This window comes from Mytilus edulis, chromosome 4 (genome assembly GCF_963676685.1).
Source record: "Mytilus edulis chromosome 4, xbMytEdul2.2, whole genome shotgun sequence".
NCBI classification, from domain to species: domain Eukaryota; kingdom Metazoa; phylum Mollusca; class Bivalvia; order Mytilida; family Mytilidae; genus Mytilus; species Mytilus edulis.
In genome coordinates this window covers 71,740,344-71,762,340 of record NC_092347.1, presented here as the reverse complement: position 1 = coordinate 71,762,340, position 21,997 = coordinate 71,740,344, and the positions used below count along the sequence as shown (strand labels likewise).

The window sequence follows — 21,997 nt, the reverse complement described above, 5'->3', positions numbered from 1 at the left end:
TCAGATGTTTTGAGACATTATACATTAGTCTGACAGATTTTCAAGTTTGGTCTTACAAAGCTTGTCACCAAACGTCTTTTATTTTATTTTATTTTATTTTATTGTGAAACTGCAAAACAGTTTAACCAGCTTCGTGTTTAGATCTTGTCATTTATATTAAAAGAAAAAAACAAGGCTATAATCGAAAAAAAAACCCATTTTGCAACAAGGTACATTATGCAAAGATGTTTGCTGAACTTGACTGTTGACAGCAGAGGAATAACTTATTGCATGAGATACGAACATAAAACTTCTTACTTTTATAAGTCGACATGTTCATTTTCTTTTTGAAAAAAAATTGTTTGCCCGATGTCCAAATCAGTCTTCTAGTCTTTTTTAGGAGTATAAATATACTAAGAATTACATAACAATGTATCACCAAAAGTGTAACTTGTTTAAAACAGACAACGAATCGTCAACAGTTGTATATTACTGATATTTAATTTCATATTTGTTCCATTTTAATTTTGTTTTTTACAAAACAAATACAGATATAAAAATGTTATGAAAATCTGTATCAATTTTATTATTTTGAATATGAAAATGTCAAATATTTACTTGTTGACCGGATACTTCAAATTTATATCAAAGATAAATCAAGTCTTTGTATTTGATATTGTTTTTTCATCTGCAAAAATTTGAGCGCCACTAACGATTCGTATGTAGATTTTACCAGATGATTTCCTATATAGCTACTGTTAACTTTTGCTTTTAGAAAATACAAATACATACTTATTGATATTTACTGTATTGGCAGGAATTTGTCGTTGGACTTTCAGTGCTAGCGAGAGGAACCATGACAGAACGATTAGAATGGGCTTTCAATCTTTATGACATAAACGGGGATGGATTAATTACGAGAGAAGAAATGTTGAACATTATATCTGCTATTTATGAACTAATGGGAAGATTCTGTGACCCTTCTGTTTATGAAAATACAACAAGAGATCATGTTGAAATGGTTTTCAAGGTATGTCGTTATTTTTACACAGAACAATATGAAATATAACACGATAACAAGTTATTATTAATCATTGATTATTGAACTTTTTGCACAAAAGTAAACTGTATCCATAAAAAAAAACCAACTTCCATCAAAGGCAAAGCATCATTATTACATCCTGTGTTAATTCAGACCTCTAAAACGTTTTGGGTAAACTCGGATTACATGGTATTTAAACCACATAATTAACCCATATTGACTGAAAGAAATCGTTCATTGTTTGTACATAATTCAGGCTGTTAGTTTACTCGTAAGATTTTTTTTACATTTGTTATTAGGGGGCCTTTTATAGCTGACTATGTGGTATGGATTTTGCTCCTTGCTGAAAGCCGTAGGGTGATCTATAGTTGTTAATTTATATATCATTTGGTCTCTGGTGGAGAGTTGTCTGTTTGGCAATCATAACACATCTTTTCTTTTTATCTAAGTTAAGAAATAGAAGTTTCTTTATAATATCATTTACAAATGGATAAGACCTGTTGGTGACCTTCTGCCGTTGTCTGTTCTATGGTCGGGTTGTTGTCTCTTTGACACATTCCTCATTTCCCTTCTCAATTTAAAACTATGGTGGCATATTATTTCCTCGATATTTGTTATTTATGGAATTAAAGGTATAGACTGCTAATTCCAACAGGAACATACATAATAACATTGTTGACGGCAAGTTTCCACAGGAGGAAACATATGCGTTGACATTTACAGAAAACAACTTTCTCCAACAATTCTCCAAGTTCTCAATCGTTCTGTACAAATGTATTCAAAGTTTTACGAAACCTCTTTGTGCAAGAACAACCTTCACTTGGTACGTTTTATGTTATATAAGTGTGAATAACTTAGATACACTGAACCATCGTAGACCAAGTCTGAACCGTACTCGATCAAGCCATAACATTCCTCGACCTATTCTTGATATTTCTGTCTCAATCCTTTAATATAACGTAAACGTGATACAACCTTCATTTTCATTGGCTTCAACTAGAGTGTTCAGGGTCCAGACTTGGTTGAATACAGTTCTGACGTGGTCGAATGTGAATCATATCCCCTTTATACGAACTGGTTAAACACATTTCAGACTGTTTAGTATGGTGCAGACTAGAGTCGATTGATATCGAGAAACATTCAGACTATTTTAGAATATTCCAGTTAAAACTAGTACAGTCTAGTTCGTAGTGAATATTACTGTAAAGTTTCATTATGAAAGTGTGTTTTACCAGTAGAAGGTCCAATTTGAATTTACAATTTTTAATTGTCCGTCGAGAGTTGTGGATTTTCAAATAGTTGCAAATGTTGCAAATTAGAGCACGTCTCGTGACATTTGTAGTTGGTCTTATTTGATCTTTATACGAAAATTATAAACAGCCCTTTTTCGTAATAACGTACATTTTTAGATTTTGGTAATTAAATTTGTTTATCAAGATTTTAAAGTTTACATGTTGTAATGTCTTTTTGTATTAATTAAGTTTTTTTATCTATGTTGAGTGCGCATGCATTTTTTTGTACTGTACATATGACACTTAGTCTTGTCATTATATCGCATTTTTTTCATTGACATATAAGCAGAAGGTTTTGCTAGCAATAAAACCAGGTTCAGATATTCGGGTCGACAGTAAGATAATTTCAAATTTTTAAAATAAGGGAAACGGGCATAGCTTAAAAGACGGACGAAAGATACCAGAGGGATAGTCAAACTCATAAATCGAAAATAAACTGACAACGCCATGGCTAAAAATGAAAAAGACAAACAGACAAACAATAGTACACATGACACAACATAGAAAACTTAAAGAGTTAGCAACAAGAACCCCACCAAAAACAAGGGTTGATCTCAAATGCTCCGGAAGGGTAAGCAGATCCTAGTCCACATTTGACACATATAGGACATTTGTTTAACAGCTATTTAGATAACTTATGTTAAAGATGCTAAACTTCATTCTACCATTGTCATATCAGTTTAGATTGAAGGAAATCAAGCGAAAACCAAACTCAATTAAAGTGGAAGGAGATTATCTTCAGTATATTAAATTTAAAATCTAAATCCTTGCATAAACTGTGATAGTATTCCCAGTTCTCATATTCATCAATTTCAATCGCAGCGTAGTGACATAACACAAAAATTGAAGTAGACATTGGTAATTTTAAATAATCTAAATTGATTTATTCTCCCATGTCTAGTAATAATTCTGGAATGGATTGGCAGTTTGACATTTGTTGAATTAAAAAAAATACACACAAAAATAAAATGATATGGTATGATTGCTCGCGGATTTACCAGAAGCCGAAGGACGATGATGTGATTGTGTATAGGTCACTTTAAGACCTTCGAAAATAAATAAAACCATACCGTATAGTAGGATTTAAAAAGACCTATGATGAGACTATTCAAGTGAAAACTATTAGCCTGATAAATACTTAAATAATTATAAAAAAAAAATATGGCAGAAAGCACAACAAAACTTTGAATTACACTGGAGACGGGTAACACTGTGGTAGGGTTTAGATGTTTGTGAGCGTTAAACCCTTTGATATAGTTCAGAGCAAATTTTAAAGAAAAATTAAACCACTACTTTCTGCCTTGATTATTAGTCAATAACTTCCAACAGATTTTATGAAAAAACCCCGTTATTTTACACGTTAAAAAAACTATGACATAGTGCATTAGAAACAAGTATCGACAAGATGCAAGAACAGAGATGTTCATAACAATACGTATTATTTTTGACTTAATATATCAAAATGTATCGATGTAAAACAACATTCCAATGTCTTATTACAATGTTAAATTGATAATATTTATACATAGATTTATACATAGGATCAAAACATTTACATTGCGTGAATGTATATCTTTGTTTAATTTTTCTTTGATGAAGAATTTCTTCACGGGAGAGAATTCAGTATGCTTATCATAGTAGCAGTTAAAGTGGCGAGATAAGTGCTAAAATCATTAAAATTCCAGATCTGTTGCAAGATACCTCCATTGTTTTAAATAAACAAAAATGTTTATAGTGACAGAAATAATGTAGGTTTTATTCTTAATTAAAGCAACCTAAATAATCAAAAACTCACATCAGCGTCTGGTAATTACAACAAACACATTGCTAAATGATTCATCATTTGAAAACGCATATTTATTGATACTGCAATGCATTTAGTCATTGATTGTATCGCTAGATTTACATTTCATGTTTTCTTATCTTGGAACTGGAGCCCAGTTATATTTCCCCATATAGCTCAATGTAGTGTTTGTTTTTTCCAATCACGAAGAAGTGCAGTTTTTCTATATTTGATAGCAAAATTTCAATTTCTTTCTCAAAGTTGTAGTCCCCTTAATATGTTCTGTTAAATATCCTGGAGGGTTATGACCTTTTCTGTTTTGAGTTTCAAAATTGTATCGTTATTCTCTTCCTTGTTATTTTCAATGATAGCCAAATATCAAATCCTTTCTCAAACTTGTAGTCTCCTTCATATGATCTGTTAAAGTTCTTGGAGGGTTATGACCTTTCTGTTTTGGCTATCAATATTGTATCGTTATTCACTTCTTGGTTATTTTAAATGATAACATTTGTGTATTGCCATAGATACTTATAACTGTGTTCAATTAAATCAAAATTGAAAAAATTGATAAATCAGGTTTAAAACTACTATATATATTAAAACACTTTTGCATAATCTTCCACATGGCGGGAAATGTGTCCTTAATGTCTCGCTCCACATTCATGCGATTTCGTCAGATTTTGTTACTTATCTTGATTTATATTCTTAATTGATTTGTGATTTGAACATTGGTTGATAAACTCATCAAAGGTCCAAGGTCCAAGGATTGAAATTTTGATATGCCAGATTCGCGTTTCGTCTTCAAAAGACTCATCAGTAACACTCGAATCAAAAAAGTTAAAAAGCCCTAATAAAGTACGAAGTTGAGAGCATTAAGGACCAAAAGTTTCTTAAAGTTTTTCCAAATACAGCTAAGGCAATCTATTCCTGGGTTGAAAATCCTTATAGTTTAGGTTAACAGTTAATTTATGATTATGACCATATCAATGATAATTCATATAAACCATTGTTTCGTTCTGTTTTGGTAAACACTCAATGGTTTTATTTGAATATTTTGGAGTATCTAATTCATTCTTGATTTTTTATAGTGCTATTGACGTTTAATCTTCAGTTTCAATGATCCCCATATTTTCGTTGGTATTTGTTTGGTTATGGTGTCATCTTTTATTTTGTATGGTTCCCCTTTACTTTTTACATTCAGTACAAACACCATTTTAGTTCATCTATTTTTATTTTTAAATTTGTTGTTGCAGAAAATGGATTTAAATAAAGATGGAGTTATATCGTTGGACGAATTCATGGATAGCTGTCGAAAAGTAATGTATTCATATGTTCATTTGCATGAAACAAAAAGATTAAAAATAAACAAGAAAACAATTTTTAATATCAATGAACATACACAGACAACCAAAATTTTTTATTGACATTTTCAGATGGTTTTTTTTCTCGATTAACCTTCTACTGATGTAGTATTTGATAGTTTGATAGACTAAACCACCTTGATGGTTTTGTAAAAGCTTGCTTTCCTACATTTCATGGACTCGCCAGGCCAAACAATGATTCATTCTATTTGCCGCTCATTCGCTCATTTAGTAGCATCTGAATGTCAAATCTTAAACAATGTCATCCTACTAAAAACTGATGCTAATGAAAGTAAAAAAAGGAACTCTACAAATTTCAAAAACGTCGATTACGAATTGCTATTGCGTATGGCGTAAAAGAAAAGAATAGGAATCGCAGCTGTTATGATATTTTGATTTCGTGCTTCTTTGTGACATATTTGTTTGTTTTAACAGTGATTAAGATAATGACACAATGTTGACTGCTGTTCCTCTATTTTGGACATTTTTTAACCTATTATGTTTGTTTTGTTCACACATCGTTGTCTAAATAATGGAATTTGATGCGACTATCAAACAAGTGAGATTTTTAGCTAGCTATCAAACCAGGTATAATCAACAATTTTCTACAATGCCTGTACCTTGTCGGGAATATTACAATTGTTATCCATTCGTTTGATGTGTTTGAACTTTTGATTTTGCCATTTGATTAGGGACTTTCCGTTTTACATTTCTCGGAGTTCAGTATTTTTGTAATTTTACTTTTAACTTGTTTAAAACTGGTCTGTTAAGCCAACCGAATGGTATGTGTTGCATACACAGTTATAATATGAAGCTCAATCTGTGACGTTTACAATAAGTGTCAGTCAAATAATATCCATGGCTTTACTTAAGAAAACAAGGTCGTTATAGATAGTTAAAATCGGTCATACAAAATATAGATTGAAGCACTTTATGTATCATCTACATTCTGTAGGGAAATATACAATAGTTCAATGTCTTTTGACATTTAAAAACATGACCACTTAATGCAATTAACTTCCAGCCCTTGGTATATGTCATCGAAGCCGTACCAAGGGAATGATGAAAACAACTCACAAGTAATTCAGTTTTGACGCCACAAAAATGTATACCACTTTATCATATAAGTAACAAAGGATAGAAACTCAAACAAAAATATCTGATCAGCAGAAAAATATTGTTTGTATTGCATTTTTGTTCGTAATCTTATTGTTTATTTTTTGTTTATCATGTTTCAAGTAAGTAACTTAAGAAAATGATACAAAACAAATGCGTGAAAATTGACATGAAAAATCCGAATTCTTACAACGAGGAGCAACAGGTATCCATACAAATCTGTGAAATTACAATATTAAATATATAAAGTTAAGTTTTCACAACAGAAAATCTAAATATTTAGCAGACAAACAACATTTAGAACGTTCGGACTTTATTACATCTAGGTTGGGTCCATTGTTTTAAAGATTAGAGGAGACATTTTTACGACATTTAAAACGATGTTAAATGTCATTAAGGCAAGATTTTATTATTAATTCTGGGTTTTTTTCTTCTTTTCAGGATGAAAATATTACTAAAGGAATGTCGATGTTTGACACTGTTCTGTAACCGAAGAGAAAGAGTGGTCATCTTATCTTTTGGAGTCACGTGTATAAATTGGAAATATTTTTAATGTAAATGTTTAACTCTACAGATTTTATTACTTTTTATATAAGACAGAGAGTATGGTCATATTATTTATCCTTTTATCAGGATATTGAGCACAGGTTACAACTGGATATACATTTACCGTCGTTATGTAAAAGTGTAATTGAATGTTATGTAAAAGAAAACAAAATATCTGCTGGATTTACTTACGTTGTTTGACCCAGACACGTGCTATATTCTGCTGAAACGTTGACTATTTAAATATATTCCAGTATTTTGCCTATGATTGCTGTTATCTGTTTTAACCTTACAACTATGTGTCTTCCTTTAGCCTTGTGTATTGTTGTTGATGATGATTGTTTATTTTGGATACACAAGTTTTCATGTATTCAAACTTATCTGGGGTATGTTAAACAATGATTTCTGTATTTCAAACTGAAGTATATTTGTTTCTTGTTTTAACTTTAAAAACCCTAAAAAGGTTTCAAGACAAGTTTTTGATGTGTAGTTATAAGACATTAAGAATTATTTTATTTTTGTAGTTCCTATGTGTATTTTGGTACACATTTACAATCTATGAAATATCAATCGTGGTAATTCAAGTAATAGTTTCCTCTTTTAAATTTATGTCGGTTCAATAATGATTAAACCTAAGATACACGGATACTTGATTGCAAACCTCCTTCAATCTCTCCAACGGGATTAGGTAAAAGCAAAGTAAATTCAAGCTTTATAAAAGTTAAAATGTTACATAGCATTCGAATATTTCATAAGGTTTATATTTATGTAGTCTATCAGTGTACATTTTAGGATTTCTGCACAATATATAGATATATACCTTTGATATTAAATACTCAAGTAAACAGTTCTGTCTGGGGTTTGTTGTGGAAAATTCAAATAACCAGTTATTGATAGTATGAAAATAGTTAAATGAATATGTAGATATAAGAAGATGTGGTATGAGTGCCAACGAGATAACTTTCCATCCAAGTCACAATTTATAAAAGTAAACTATTATAAGTTAATGTACAGTCTTCAGCACGGAGCATTGGCTCACACCGAACTGAACAATGCATGAAAACACACATCATGGTTTGTGTTTCGGTTCGAAAATTATAATACAAAGCCATAAACATTCAATGTCTTTTAAACTTTGAATGTTGACAGAGCATTATGTGGTGGTATCAATGTTATAATTATTTATTGTGCAACGACAAACTGATTGGTCTTTTTAATATACATATATAAGGGAAAAACATATGTGGAATTCGACTAGTGTATGTCGTGCAAGCTAATTCTAACATTTCTAGGACTTCTCCTTTTTTAAATTTTTAACAGCATATAATTGATAAAGAAAAAAGTAAACCTTCTGAATTAAAATGTCAATTAACCAATGATTTTAGGGATATGACAAATATTTTCATCTGACAATGTCTCTTTGGGGTGTGATTTCAATTAGTATTTTATGTGAAAAATATTATGTTTTTAAATCGATCTTTGCCAAAGAGTAATCAAAGATCATTTACGCTATCAACTTTATAATATTAAAAATGAGAAAGAAAGACATCTAAATATTTTACTTAATTTTCAGTCATGTTAAATAGAAAATACAGAAATAAAACATTTTATAAATAGTCATGTGAAAAGCATTATCATAATTTGCACAGGTTCTGAATTTGTACTATGTATTATTATGTGGTTACATGTTAGGGAATAACAGCTAAATGACATATCAATGGACTAGTTAACAAAAACGACACCTTAGGCTCCTAATTGAATGTATTTGGAAATATCAAAATAAGGAAACGTATGCTTAGACAGAAGGTAGACCCTATAAGTTAGAAACATTCTATATGCCAAGACAATGTAATTTCTTCATACCTATACACACCTTTAAAAACAAACGATTTCAGCTATTGTCAACTTCCAAGTTCTCAGTAGTAAAATATCATATGCCCTATCGTATGGTATTTGCATACCTCAATTGAAACTTTACACCAATGCATATTCACATTTTACGGACTAAATAAACATGGGTGTTTCTTACGCAAAACTGCTACCGTAGTGCCACAAAGAAGAAAGACTGAAAATGATTATAAATTTAAGAGCCACCATCATAACGTGGTTGACCGATACATTGTGTCATGAATTTCATCTTAAAGGCGACATGCTTTCGTTGTTACAGATTTTTAGATACGAGAAGCGTCGCATGATCTATAATTTTACTGATTGTGTTGTTTTCCCCATTGTGAAACTTAAGTTTATGCGTTACCACAGTTATAAGTGGGTTTTATTCTGATTTGTAAATTTGACAGGAATTTAGGGGATCTTACATGAAATATCGGTTTCTGCTGTCTCTATGTCATTCCTAATTGAATTTGAAACAAATTTGCTTACAAGAAAATAAACCTTTGAATCAGTCAATATATTGTTTTTGTTAAAAGGAATGCTATGTTTAACTTCTGCAAAGTTCAAATCCGGGAACGCAATGTTGATGAATTAAATGCTATCTTTTCCATTTAACACTTTGTAGGTTTGTTGCTAAGTTGTCAACATAAGTTAGTTGCGGCTGAAATGTCAGTCAGAAATAAAACCAAATGTTTTGAACGTGTATCATTTTAAGTGATTAAACCAATTCATTTTTTCTATGGTAGTTTAAATAGATGCTTGTAAGTTTTTCATACCATTGTTCAACATATGCCGTTCTTGTATACATGTTAATACTTCTTCCAACAAAGGACCAGATGTTCGTTTTGTTGTTTAATTGATATTATATATTTGCAGTCATTTATTAAAGTAACTTTTTATGTGTTTAATTATTCTATTGTATTTTCTGTTTTGATCCCAAGGTGAAAATCGTATTATTGAATATATAGTAATATCGTAAATATTGACTTAAGTTCAATTGATAAGGAAAGAGAGATTACTCTGAGAATTATTAGGAGAATTAAAGTATAGCTTTGTTTTCACAGTTAATGATTTCTATACGACTTTGTACGGGGATGTATAGGCTATCGGACGGATTTATTTGACAGTGATCCTCTTTTCTTCTGAAATTCCATCTGTTAAATATATATTATTGCAGCTTTATGTTGGCTGATCTTTGTCTCATCTACGAATACACTTACATCTCTATCACAAACCATTTTGTGAATGCTTATTGTAAAAGAGGGACGAAAGATACCAGAGGGACATTCAAACTCATAAATCGAAAATAAACTGACAACGCCATGGCTAAAAAGGAGAAGAACAAACAGACAAACAATAGTACACATAACACAACATAGAAAACTAAAGAATAAACAACACGAACCCCACCAACAACTGGGGGTGATCTCAGGTGCTCCGGAAGGGTCAGTAGATCCTGTTCCACAAGGGGCACCCGTCGTGTTGCTTATAAACATATACAACTTATTAGAGCACATAATATACTAGATTGGCATTTTGCTAGATATTCCATAGCAGACGAAGCTATTTGACGTTCAGATAAGATTTCTAGAACACATAATGTCTTTGGATTGTGACAGAACTGAATGTGATTTATCAACAAATTTTGTCTTGCCATTCAAAACATGCATGTTAGAATGCACTTGTGTAGAAGAAACTGCTTTCCCTTCCAGAGTATATAAGTATACTTCATGTTTTTTTGTGTAACCGTGTTGTTTAATTTTAGTTTTTTCTGTATAGAATCTTGTTGAATTTGGTTTTACTTTTTGTTTTATCTTTTATGCGTGATAATGTCGGTTATTCTTCTACTAAATGTCTATGATTGAACCTTGGATGTTTTCTCCTCCCCTTTCGACATTCGAAGATAATAAAACACCATTCTAAAATTGTCCATTTACTAATTTTGAAACTATACAGAAACTAAGCTTTCAACTCCCACAGGAAGCGGGGGCTATAGCTGAACGTTATGTACTTTTAGGTCATATATCTATTCTTTTTGTTCTTATTAATCCTCTGATTTATAAATTATTTGGTTTGAGCGTTCCCGATGAAGGTTGATCCAGAATCATGGACATTTAGTATGGGCTAATTATGGTTAAAAAGTAAAACCACAAACATACTGGACTTGGAGGAAAAAGTCCATAATCAAATGACAAAATCAAAGGCTCAAACACATCAAACAAATGGATAACAACTGTCATGTTCCTCGTGTGGTACAGGCATGAAAAATTCTCTTAAATAATTTAAGTCGTACGTGAACATACGTTACGATTAAGACTTAGCAATATAATATTTAAAAGAAACTTTATATAAATTAATGCAAGCCATTCAAACTCATAAATCGTAATTAACTGACCCTGCCATGGCTATAAAAGAAAAAGACCATCAGACAAACAATAATGCAGAAAACACAACCAAAAAAGGACTAATTAACACGATTTGCTCTTATAGTATTTGTAACAGATTGTGTACCTCTTTCTTGACGCTTTCAAAACGCTATAATTTGCTCTTTATATAAGTTTAACCTGAAAATATTTATGCGACAACAGAAATAAGAAAAGAAGGTCCGGAGCGTTGTTATGAGGTGATGATGTTATATGATAAGGAATTATAGAAAATACCATGGCAATGGGGAAAAAAATGTTGAACTCGGTCTTTCATTTGATCTATCCTGACACCCCTCGGTGTGTTTTACGATAAGAAAAACCTTAAAATATACATTATCTTTAATGTAATTTCTAATAAAAACATCATTTCATATTACAGACAGTGACTCGATATACAAAATTAAGAATTGCTCGATGGGACAGTCTGTATGAGTAAGAAATAAGCAGGCATCAAACTCCAGATATAAAGATAATACAAAAACTAGTGTTTACATACAAATATCTTCGTAAAAGTCTTATATCATATCTTAAACGTATCCCCAAACGTCTCATTTCCTCGAATATGACCTACAGAATAAGACTTTTCACATGATTTGTACTCATTTGCAAGACGACGAATGCTAGATGTGGAGGACCAGCTTATACTTCCGGAGCACCAGAGATCATCCCCTGTGTTTGGTAGAATTAGTGATGCTCACTCATTAGTTTTCTCCGTTGTGTTTTGAACACTGTTTCTTATCTGATGGTATTTTTCTTATTTATCCATGGCATACATTTTCGACTTACCAGTTTGAATGTTCCCTTTAAATCTTTCGCCTCCTTTTTCAAGTTTTTGTTAGTTCGATATTTTGTTTAGATGGCAGTTTTTTTTAAAGTTTTTTTATATAATGAATTCCAACTCTTTGTCAACCCGGGACAATCTAGAGATTTTCATGTTACACCACCTGTATATTGTTGCACAATAGTGCGATGTGTTGACCTCTAGATTTCGCATTGTTGTGTTGCATTGGTGTAAACATTACATCTGGTTTTATGTGTATACACTACTTAGATATTTCAAAACATTAGATATAAAAAAAACGGCTTACTTTTTAGTAGATTTATTATTAACAAGACAATGATCTTGTAAAATTATACACGCAAAGGTATAAAGTCATATACAATGTGCTTATGGTGTTAACTGATAAATAGAATATCACAATTTAAGAACACAACAAAATCTACTGAAAAAACAAACAATTTTCTTTTTAAAAGAAAATATAAGAAATACAACCTTACACCGAATGTCCAATTATAAAATCAGATAGTAATCTTTTCGTGTATAACAAGGACAATTTATTGACATGAAACAAATTACGATGCATATCCATTGGGCAAACAAACGTCGGTCAGACTGCAAATTTATCATTTGTAGATCGTCTGTTGGGAACCGAATTTAGTTTGACTGTTCTGTTACATTAAGATTCATGAATGTATATTTTGAATTATATTGAGAACCCATTGTAGACACACAAATCAAATATCCAGTACATACCCAATACAAAAGAACAGTTTGTGCATGTAAAACTATATATAAGTGTCAAGTGAAGTAGAAAAAGTAGACAAAATGAGACACCAATTATTTTCGTCAATAATATATTACCTAAAATGGTGGCAAGATAAAAATCTAAAATTACTTGCATTTAAAAAAGAGAGTATTCTTAAAAAAAAATCTAATTCCTTTAAGAAAAAATGGAGAGGAAATATCAGATTCGACCAATATATAATGATCTTTGATTTAACTTTTGATCTTTGGAAAGTGGATTCTGAACATGGAATTGAAAAACAGCCAGTCATTCTGACTCAAAATCAATTAAAATTGATTTGCTTTCATTGAACTTAATGTGACCATACTATGAGATTTCGGAACACATTTACAAAAACACAAAATGTGGCCTTCCGTCCGTACTAATCACATGCTTGACGTTACAATATCTGTGTATTAACGTTTTATACACATGAAACATACAAACTGGAATGTGATAACACGTTTACAACTCACATTGCGAATCACATGAATGAAAGTCTTACTGTGGAATAATCGAATTCGTCAATGTACTACAAAACTGTGTCAAATATAGCCATTCCTTTTATTATGTTTTCATCCTGCAAGTTAAAATGCATCATTTAAAGTTTCAATAGAGATATAGAAAGGAAAAAACAAAGAGAACAATTGTGTTTTGATAATATAATGGCTTGCGATCCTGTATGTATGTTTATTTTGTATCTTAAATGTTCATTCACATTGCGTTATTTCCCTTTGATTTACTTCAAAACAATTGATATTTGACTTTATGAATTTTATTTATTATGAATAGTAGTACGCTAGCATCAAACAGCGTGAGGTCTAAATGGTCCTAATGTATATGTATGTTTAGATAAAAGAAGATGTGGTGCCATTTTAGTACATGCGACTCCTGTTTCTGTTATAATGAATGACTCTGTTGAAGTGTTTACATCTTTATTTTATTTCGTGAAATTTTAATATGGCTTACAAATGGGACATATATCCCGTCAATGCAAGGTTACTTTTACATTTATTTTTGTTCATATTGCTGAATAATGTGCACCTTCGATAACCTTTTATATACTCATGAACACTTTGACCTGACACCCGGTCCGTTCTCATAAAATAAGCTTGTTAAAGGAACTTACGCGTCTACAGGTTTCCATGAATTCTTCTAATGATATTACCCCGTCTTTATTTAGATCCATTTTCTAAAGAAGAAAGATAAAGAATTTAAACCTTTTCATAGAGTTTTACAATATTATAATACCAAACATATCTAATATGCATATAACACAAAAACACCTCCATACATACTGAGAAGATGTAAAGACTTTGCGCATGTAATTAACAGATAACATTTGACATTATTGTACCTATTACATTAATTACTTTCGTTTTGTCTTTTCCCTAAATCTATAATCTACCATTCAAACCAGAATGTTCTCTCAGATACTTTACATCTTCAACTTGACAGCAACCATAAGCTTTGAACTTTGAACAATCATGTAACCGGGAAACTTGAAATTAACATCTATCGTAATATGTTAATGTAACTAACGGAAGAAAAGTTATAAAAAAACACTCATCTTATCAATTAATGAAAAGCAAATATCAAACTCTAACCTAATGTTAAAACAAAATTAACGGTACCAAATGTTTCGAATTCTGTGCTAGATTCACATTTTGATAGTAAATATATCTTCAGTAATGTTCGAGGCAAATATTTGAAAATCAAAAACAAGCATTATGAGAGTGGTTTATGGCATTAAATAAACTCATCATAGATACTAGGATTAAAATTTTATATATACACCAGACGCGCGTTTCGTCCACAAAAGACGCAGTACATAGTGACCGGTTAAAAATTAATTGACTACTTCATTCGTATGCGGATTACAAGATTTGCGATGGAAAGCAAACAATACAAATCGTCTGAATTCAACACTTTTGATCAACTAGCAAAATTAAACATTTAAAACACTGTTACTGTATCATTTGCTGTATACTGACTCAGGTGTATATAAGATGTTAATTAGACTATTTACCGGATTTGTAATCACATAAGCAACACGACGGGTGCCACATGTGGAGCAGGATCTGCTTACCCTTCCGGAGCACCTGAGATCACCCCTAGTTTTTGGTGGGGTTCGTGTTGTTTATTCTTTAGTTTTCTATGTTGTGTCATGTGTACTATTGTTTTTCTGTTTGTCTTTTCATTTCTAGCCATGGCGTTGTCAGTTTGTTTCAGATTTATGAGTTTGACTGTCCCTTTGGTATCTTTCGTCCCTCTTTTAATACATAATGAAGAGTAAATTCCGCTTGGTACATCCATTGTTTCCCTAAAGTTAGAACAACTTGAAAATAATACAATATCAAATTGTTTCGTACATTTCCGTCGCAAATTAATATCCATTGTACAAGGAGACCCTCTAGAAATGTTCATGTCCGAAAAATCCTGGTTTCAATGACCAATATATTTAAGCATATACCGACGTCTACTAATTTTCACAAAAATTGTACATTGGCTTTCAAATATTCGGCTTTAAACGTTCCGGATGATGGTAATACAAGATAGCACTACGGACACATGTAATGCATAATGTGTTGTTTTCATGTTTCTTGTAAACTACTCTCAGTTTAGTTTGGTTTGCATTCATATAATTGATGTTCACAAATTTTAGCGTAATAATTATTTACCTGAAAGACTTTTTCAACATGATCTTTGGTGGTATTTTCATCTACGGAGGGTTCAGAAAAACGTCCCATCATATCATAAATAGCTGAAACTATATCTAACATTTCTTCTCGTGTAATAAGACCATCCCCGTTAATGTCATACAAACCGAAAGCCCATTGTAGCCTTTCTTGTAATGAGCCTCGTGATAACACAGACAGACCTATCACGAACTCCTAAAACATTGAAAGTCAGGTGTTTAAATAATAAAGACAGTAGAAATTAACAACATTTATCACGCCTCATTAGTCAATCGATTCAATACAGTTGCGCTAATGAGTGCAGATTAGGTTTTTCCTAAATCTAAGGATCGATATTGTTTTTCGATTATTAGTATATTTAAAACAAACTGGCATTATAAATATATGCATAGTCGTTGTAAATTATTCATCATTGAAAGTAAATCTAATGTGTTTCTAAGTCACAATCAATCATGTTGAAGCAAAAAAAAAAAGTGTCATACAACATTTAGAATTGTTCCAATTGATAAAGATAATCTGCATCCACATACTTCGGTCCCGAATTCGCATTTAATGTGAAAAATGTACTGCAGAAGTTTACCACGATAGACTGTGTGTAAATGTTTATTGCAATGTCAAAGCCAATAAACTCTTCTTCTTTCTTGATTCGTGAACATAATCAAAATACACAAATTATTATGCCCTTATTATTGAAGCACGAAACAATGCTCATTGAATGTTTCCTTTTAATTATATTAAGACTTTTTCATAAATCCCGTATATAAAAATATTTATAAGACACGAGTTATGATCCTTTGTATTTTCATTTGTTCAACTCAAGGTACTGAAATTATTGTTGTATAATTTTATATATAGTATGGCTTATTCACAAAACCTACCTCAAAACTAATAGTTCCGCTTCGATCATGATCAAATGTATTGAAAACATAATGTGCATATGAACTGGAATCTTTAAAAGAAATACAAAAATAGTTATATAGTTATTAAGGAATTTGACATACATATAAAACTAGAATGAAACTAGTTTAAGAATAGAATACCTATCTCATGTTAAATACAAATGCAACTTTTCTTATAAATTCTCGTGAAGATTCTTTTAGCATTTTGTAAACGCCGTTGTTTTTCTTCGTATGTTGCATGTCTTTTTTGTGACTTTTATTTTCTACTTGCTGAAAAGCTTTGGAATGATTTTTTGTGGTTTTAGCATTAATAAAGCATATGTATCAGAGTATCAAAGAGGAGACTATATCATGGACACAACCAAAAATTGTAAGAACAAGAAAAACAGACAAAATTACTAGAATATACATGAAGAAACGAAAAACAACACTAAAAAATTTAAACATACAAAAATAGAAAATTTATCAAATTTATCAATCAACAGTTGAAATGACAAAATGAGCCCTAGAAAGATCAGTTGTGGATAAACCAGTGATACCCAGCCGCGGTGTGTACGTTTTATAACAATTACAGTTCGATGTAATGAATCCTTTTAACTAACAAGTCATTCAGACAATAGCGAATTCTGTAATCGAAAGATATCTTTAAATTCATAAGCTATTAGTAAAAAACTATTTTTTTTAGGTAACATGATAGACAAGACAGTTACCGGTACTGACATGCAAGAAGAAAGTCAAAATACAACACTGGAACCTTTAAAAGCATGTTTATACATTGTTGTAAATTTAACAATTTGTTTTGCAACTGTCGTACATGTGCGAGGGTTAGCGAGGTATAAAACCAAGTTCAATTCACCATTAAAAAAAAAAGAAAAGAAAATGCCTGTATTAAGTTATTCGGTTGATGTGTTTGAAATTTTGATTTTGACATTTTATATGGGCTTTTTCAATTTGATTTTCCATGGTGATCGGTATTCGTTATCATTTAACTTTGTCCACTTGTTTTCGAAGAGTGGAAGTCGGTCCGCCTTAAGAAATTGGAGTACTGCAGGGCTGGTATTCCTTTTCAGATTCATTACTTTAGAGATAGTTCTACTAATCTTTGAAAAATATTTAATGTACATTTATGAATATTTGTATAATATTGTGAATGATAATCATACATATTCGTCATTGCAAAACATGACGTGATATGAATGAAAACTTTCACGGATTCAAATCATGTCTTTACTTGTCTTGTACGCTTCAAATATATATGGGCAATGCCTTATCCAATCTAATTAAAAACCGATCTCTCATCGCTCCTGTTTCTGATATGTCGCGTGGGAGATCTAACGAAACCGCCTTTGAGGTCAAATGTGAGTGAACTAAAAGTTATGAATTTATAAAGATATGCAAATGAGTTGACGACCTATTAATAAGCCAATCAAAAAAGTTTATGAATTATTTTGACTGACGATTTCGTCGTAAATAAAATGAGTTACATCCCTTTGCCTTACATTAAACTTCCAAAATCGTGAAAGACTCAATTTCATTGGTCGAAAAAGACACACCTACGAGGTCACTCACATGTGACCTCAAAGCGGGTTTCGTTAGATCTCCCACGCGACATATCAGAAACAGGAGCGATGAGAGATCGGTTTTTAATTAGATTGTGCCTTATCAAAACTGTAGTTTCATACGGGAGGTGAAACATAAGCCCTCAAAGCTCCGACATGTCCATCTGATTGCAAACACATGCTAATACAAAAGAAAATCAACAATAATAAATAATGTTTAACTAAAACAAAAGTTCAGTTATTGAAACCGTTAGGTCAAACGAAGATGACAACACCACCACAACACACAGTAATATAACCGCAAACTATTCATATAAAGCAGTGGTAATCTAAAACATATGACCAGACGAAAGAATTAATCCCAAATCCATGAGAAACCATTTCGGGACATAATATAAGAGTGTAAGAGAATCAAAAATACAAAACATACCTCCTTGTGGAAAGAACTGAGCATAAATTTCTTTGAACGTTTCTTCGCTTACAATCCCCGTTGGACATTCCTGTAATTTTAAAATATAATTAATTTAAAATATAATGTGAGCTGAGCGTATTCATAGACAGAAACACATGCTGTAGATTACAATTTGTTTTAAACATTTTACACAAGGTTTCCTGAGTTTATTATAATTTAAAACAGCTAAAACAGAAAGTCAAAGTAAAAGAATTTCTTACCTTTCGAATAAAACAAACAGAGATGTTTAATTTCCCAGAAACAAAACAACGTGATTATATTTCAAGGCATTTGAAGTAAAAGTAATTACTGCATAAAAAAGGTTATTATGCATTCAAATAATTTCTAATTTTCTATAAAATATCTAGAAAATTTAGGAAAAAATACACAATGAACAGTTACCATTGCATGGTACGTTCAAGCAGTATTATGACAATGAATGTTTCGATGAGAAATTTCTATTCTTATCAAATATAAACACCAGATTTTGGATATACGTAAATGAGACAGCTGTTTAGTTCCAATCAGTTTGAAGTTTAATTGATTTTAACTACTTTACTCTAATATTACTGTTTTCATACCAATACTAATGTAACTGGTACTGACATCGAAATTTAAGGCGACATTTGATTATCAATGTTCACACTATCTTCTTATTTAGTAATATAATTATGTACTATGTACAAAATGTATACACTAGCAAATATGAAAATGGTTTCTTACTAACATGTTTTAAGTTCGGTTTAAATTATAAGCAATTAAGTTAAAAAGAAAATGGAGTCTTTGTTGTGTATTTTTTACTTTATATATTCTAAATTTGCTCTTCGTAACTTCTCCGGGAGTACATAAACGGTGTGTTGTGATGTAAAATCTATCGCTTCATTAAATTGCAACCATGTATACTATTTGAATTTCAAATACTTTTAACAAGCTACATTTAATAAGCAGTACAAATGAGGAATTATTGTTAGAATTAAATGTCAAGATTTAAAGGGCGTGGTTAAGCAGAGTAAGTAACAGGAGGGAATAAACATCAAAGTAAAGTTCAATTATCCATTTTAAATATCAATCAATCTTTTAGTAAACTGTTTGTTTCCATACTTTATCGATATTGCTGTCTTCTTTTTTTGCTGTTTTTAATTATTTCGGCTTAGTTGCTCGTTGAAACATCAAATGCTTGACACTTAATTAAACGGTCTGATTGATTTTCCCTCCTGCCACGATTGTGTATCATAATAATCGAAATGGTGCAACTTGCTAGTTGACTTTTCGATCATACACTTTCTTTCTTTCTTGAGTAATTACAACTATAGTTCAACACATAACGAAAAAAAAGATTTAAAAAAAACCAATCACAGTACGGTTTTACTATAAAAATGGACCAATGACTCTAATGACCCGGTTGTGCAGCATGTTTCCGTGGAGAATGCTTAATAATGATAATTTCAATATAGAAGGGAAATATAGAAAATTAAAAACAAATCTTAAAACACTATAACGGTAGATGCACAATATTCATAGAGTTTAAACCTATTTTATATTTTAATAAGAAATATCCGGGTAAATATCGGTATCATCTTTACAAATATCAATTATAATCCATCTCGTCGATGCATCGGTCTCGTAAACGTTGTGTTTGAATTTTTTCTCTTGGCTCCTGTTTTCTAATCTGAATTTACAAGCTATGCATGTCTGTTTTTTAACTTTCGTTATTTGATTTCTTAAATTTAGTTTCAGGTAATGTTTCATGTAATATACACATCAATTATGTTTATTACGATAGTAGCTAATTGAATCAAAATTATTTATTCATATATGCTTAGATGATGAAATAGTTAGAGTAATATTGCTATCGTCAGATTGAATCGATAGTGAAATTTTTTATTTAAACACTGCAAATAGGGGATCGCCAAAATGTTATAACCCTTTTATTATTAACCTTATTATTCAACGCCTTAAAATAATATCATACCCTCTGCGCCTTATGTTAATTACTCAATTAATTCACTCGTGAATGTTCATATTATACGGATTCCTCTGTTAACGGGGGTTTGCTCTTTACACAAATACTGCTCGAGCAGAGTTATGAAGCTAAACGCTTGAAATCAACACTACATAAATTTCTGGCGTATTAAATTATAATCCTAGTACCTTTGATAACTATTTCACAATCACTATCACAGATGAGTTTACATGTTTATGCTCGATATTTCAGTGTCTCTACTCACCACCAAAATGTTTTGGTGATCTGTAATTTCATCGATAATGTTTCATTCACGATTGTAACATTTGACAAAGTGTGTATTCGAGTGGTGAGTATGCATGCTCAGCAGAATACGCCTATCCTGTGCAAGCTTAATGTTGTTGCTCGTTTGGAAGTTTTTGTTTGTAACCTTAATTTGTATTTTGATTTTTGAGAATTGTAAATTGGTAAACTAATGGCATAATCTTAAGGAGCAACTACCCATATATTTCACATTTTCATTATTCATACTAGTATTACTTACTTGTTTAAAACCTCTATACATTATTTGTAATTCTTTTCTTGAAAACTTCGTATTTCTGCATAGGGTGTCCAGACCTTCTGGTTTATATCGAACGACTTGAAGTTCGAGTTCGTCAAACTCGTTATCTGAAAGGACGTAGAACATCTATATCTGATAACAATTATTATAAATCGTTAGTCCTTTCAAGAAAATATGCATGACCGTACTAATTATGCTCACAATAATAATGATATTAGCATAAAACCGCTAGGGGCAGATTGATTTTTTCTATCTTTCCATACAAATATTATGGGTAACAGTCAAAAAGGTTTTGAAAATGATATTTCATTGTATCAATAACAATCAGCACAGATAAAACAGCATATTGTTTATTGCCAAAAAAGTACGTAGTACATATGTTATTCACTTAGATTACTTCCACAGTTACATCGAATAAATGATTAAATAATGGTTTTCAATTAAATAAACCAAAAAATTTCTGTATTTTTTAGTAAAGGATTTTCCGTTGACTTTATTTTGACCTTTCCCTTTATAAAAACAATGGTTCATATAATAGTAATGCTAACAATGAACGATTCAAGCATATTGACCTAAATGGACATTTCCTGAAAGGTCTACGAATAAGTAGCGATTTTTAAAGTATATAATGTGTTAACAGTATTGTGAGAAAAAAAATACAGATGACATTAAATCTGAATACTTTAAAATGTAACGTGGCATTTTTTTCAATAAAAAAATTTAAAAATGTAAACAAATTAAACATTATTTTTAAGCAAATAAAGAACAATATCATTAACAAAAACCAACCCAATATTAAAACATTTCACAAACAATACAATATAACTATTTTCCTACTATATACTATAAACAGTATTCATATAA

General features: G+C 31.0%; 2 protein-coding genes across 8 annotated transcripts in view; one reads left to right on the top strand and one right to left on the bottom strand.

Moving 5' to 3' along the window:
* Positions 1-9,917, top strand: part of LOC139520404 (Kv channel-interacting protein 4-like) — a 39,083-nt gene extending 29,166 nt beyond the window's left edge. The window contains exons 5-7 of the mRNA XM_071312998.1: positions 797-1,009; positions 5,350-5,412; positions 7,015-9,917. Coding sequence (XP_071169099.1) covers positions 797-1,009; positions 5,350-5,412; positions 7,015-7,062 — 324 coding nt within the window. The 3' untranslated portion in view covers positions 7,063-9,917. The remainder of the gene's footprint in view (positions 1-796; positions 1,010-5,349; positions 5,413-7,014) is intronic.
* A 2,602-nt stretch (positions 9,918-12,519) lies between these two features.
* LOC139520403 (Kv channel-interacting protein 4-like) overlaps positions 12,520-21,997 on the bottom strand; it is a 210,436-nt gene continuing 200,958 nt past the window's right edge. For all 7 annotated transcript variants that reach the window (XM_071312991.1, XM_071312992.1, XM_071312997.1 and 4 more), the window contains 6 exons: positions 21,116-21,240; positions 18,588-18,657; positions 16,578-16,648; positions 15,682-15,894; positions 14,130-14,192; positions 12,520-13,580 (listed from right to left, as the gene is read on the bottom strand). In XM_071312991.1, the coding sequence (XP_071169092.1) occupies positions 13,533-13,580; positions 14,130-14,192; positions 15,682-15,894; positions 16,578-16,648; positions 18,588-18,657; positions 21,116-21,240 (590 nt within the window). In that variant the 3' untranslated portion in view covers positions 12,520-13,532. The remainder of the gene's footprint in view (positions 13,581-14,129; positions 14,193-15,681; positions 15,895-16,577; positions 16,649-18,587; positions 18,658-21,115; positions 21,241-21,997) is intronic.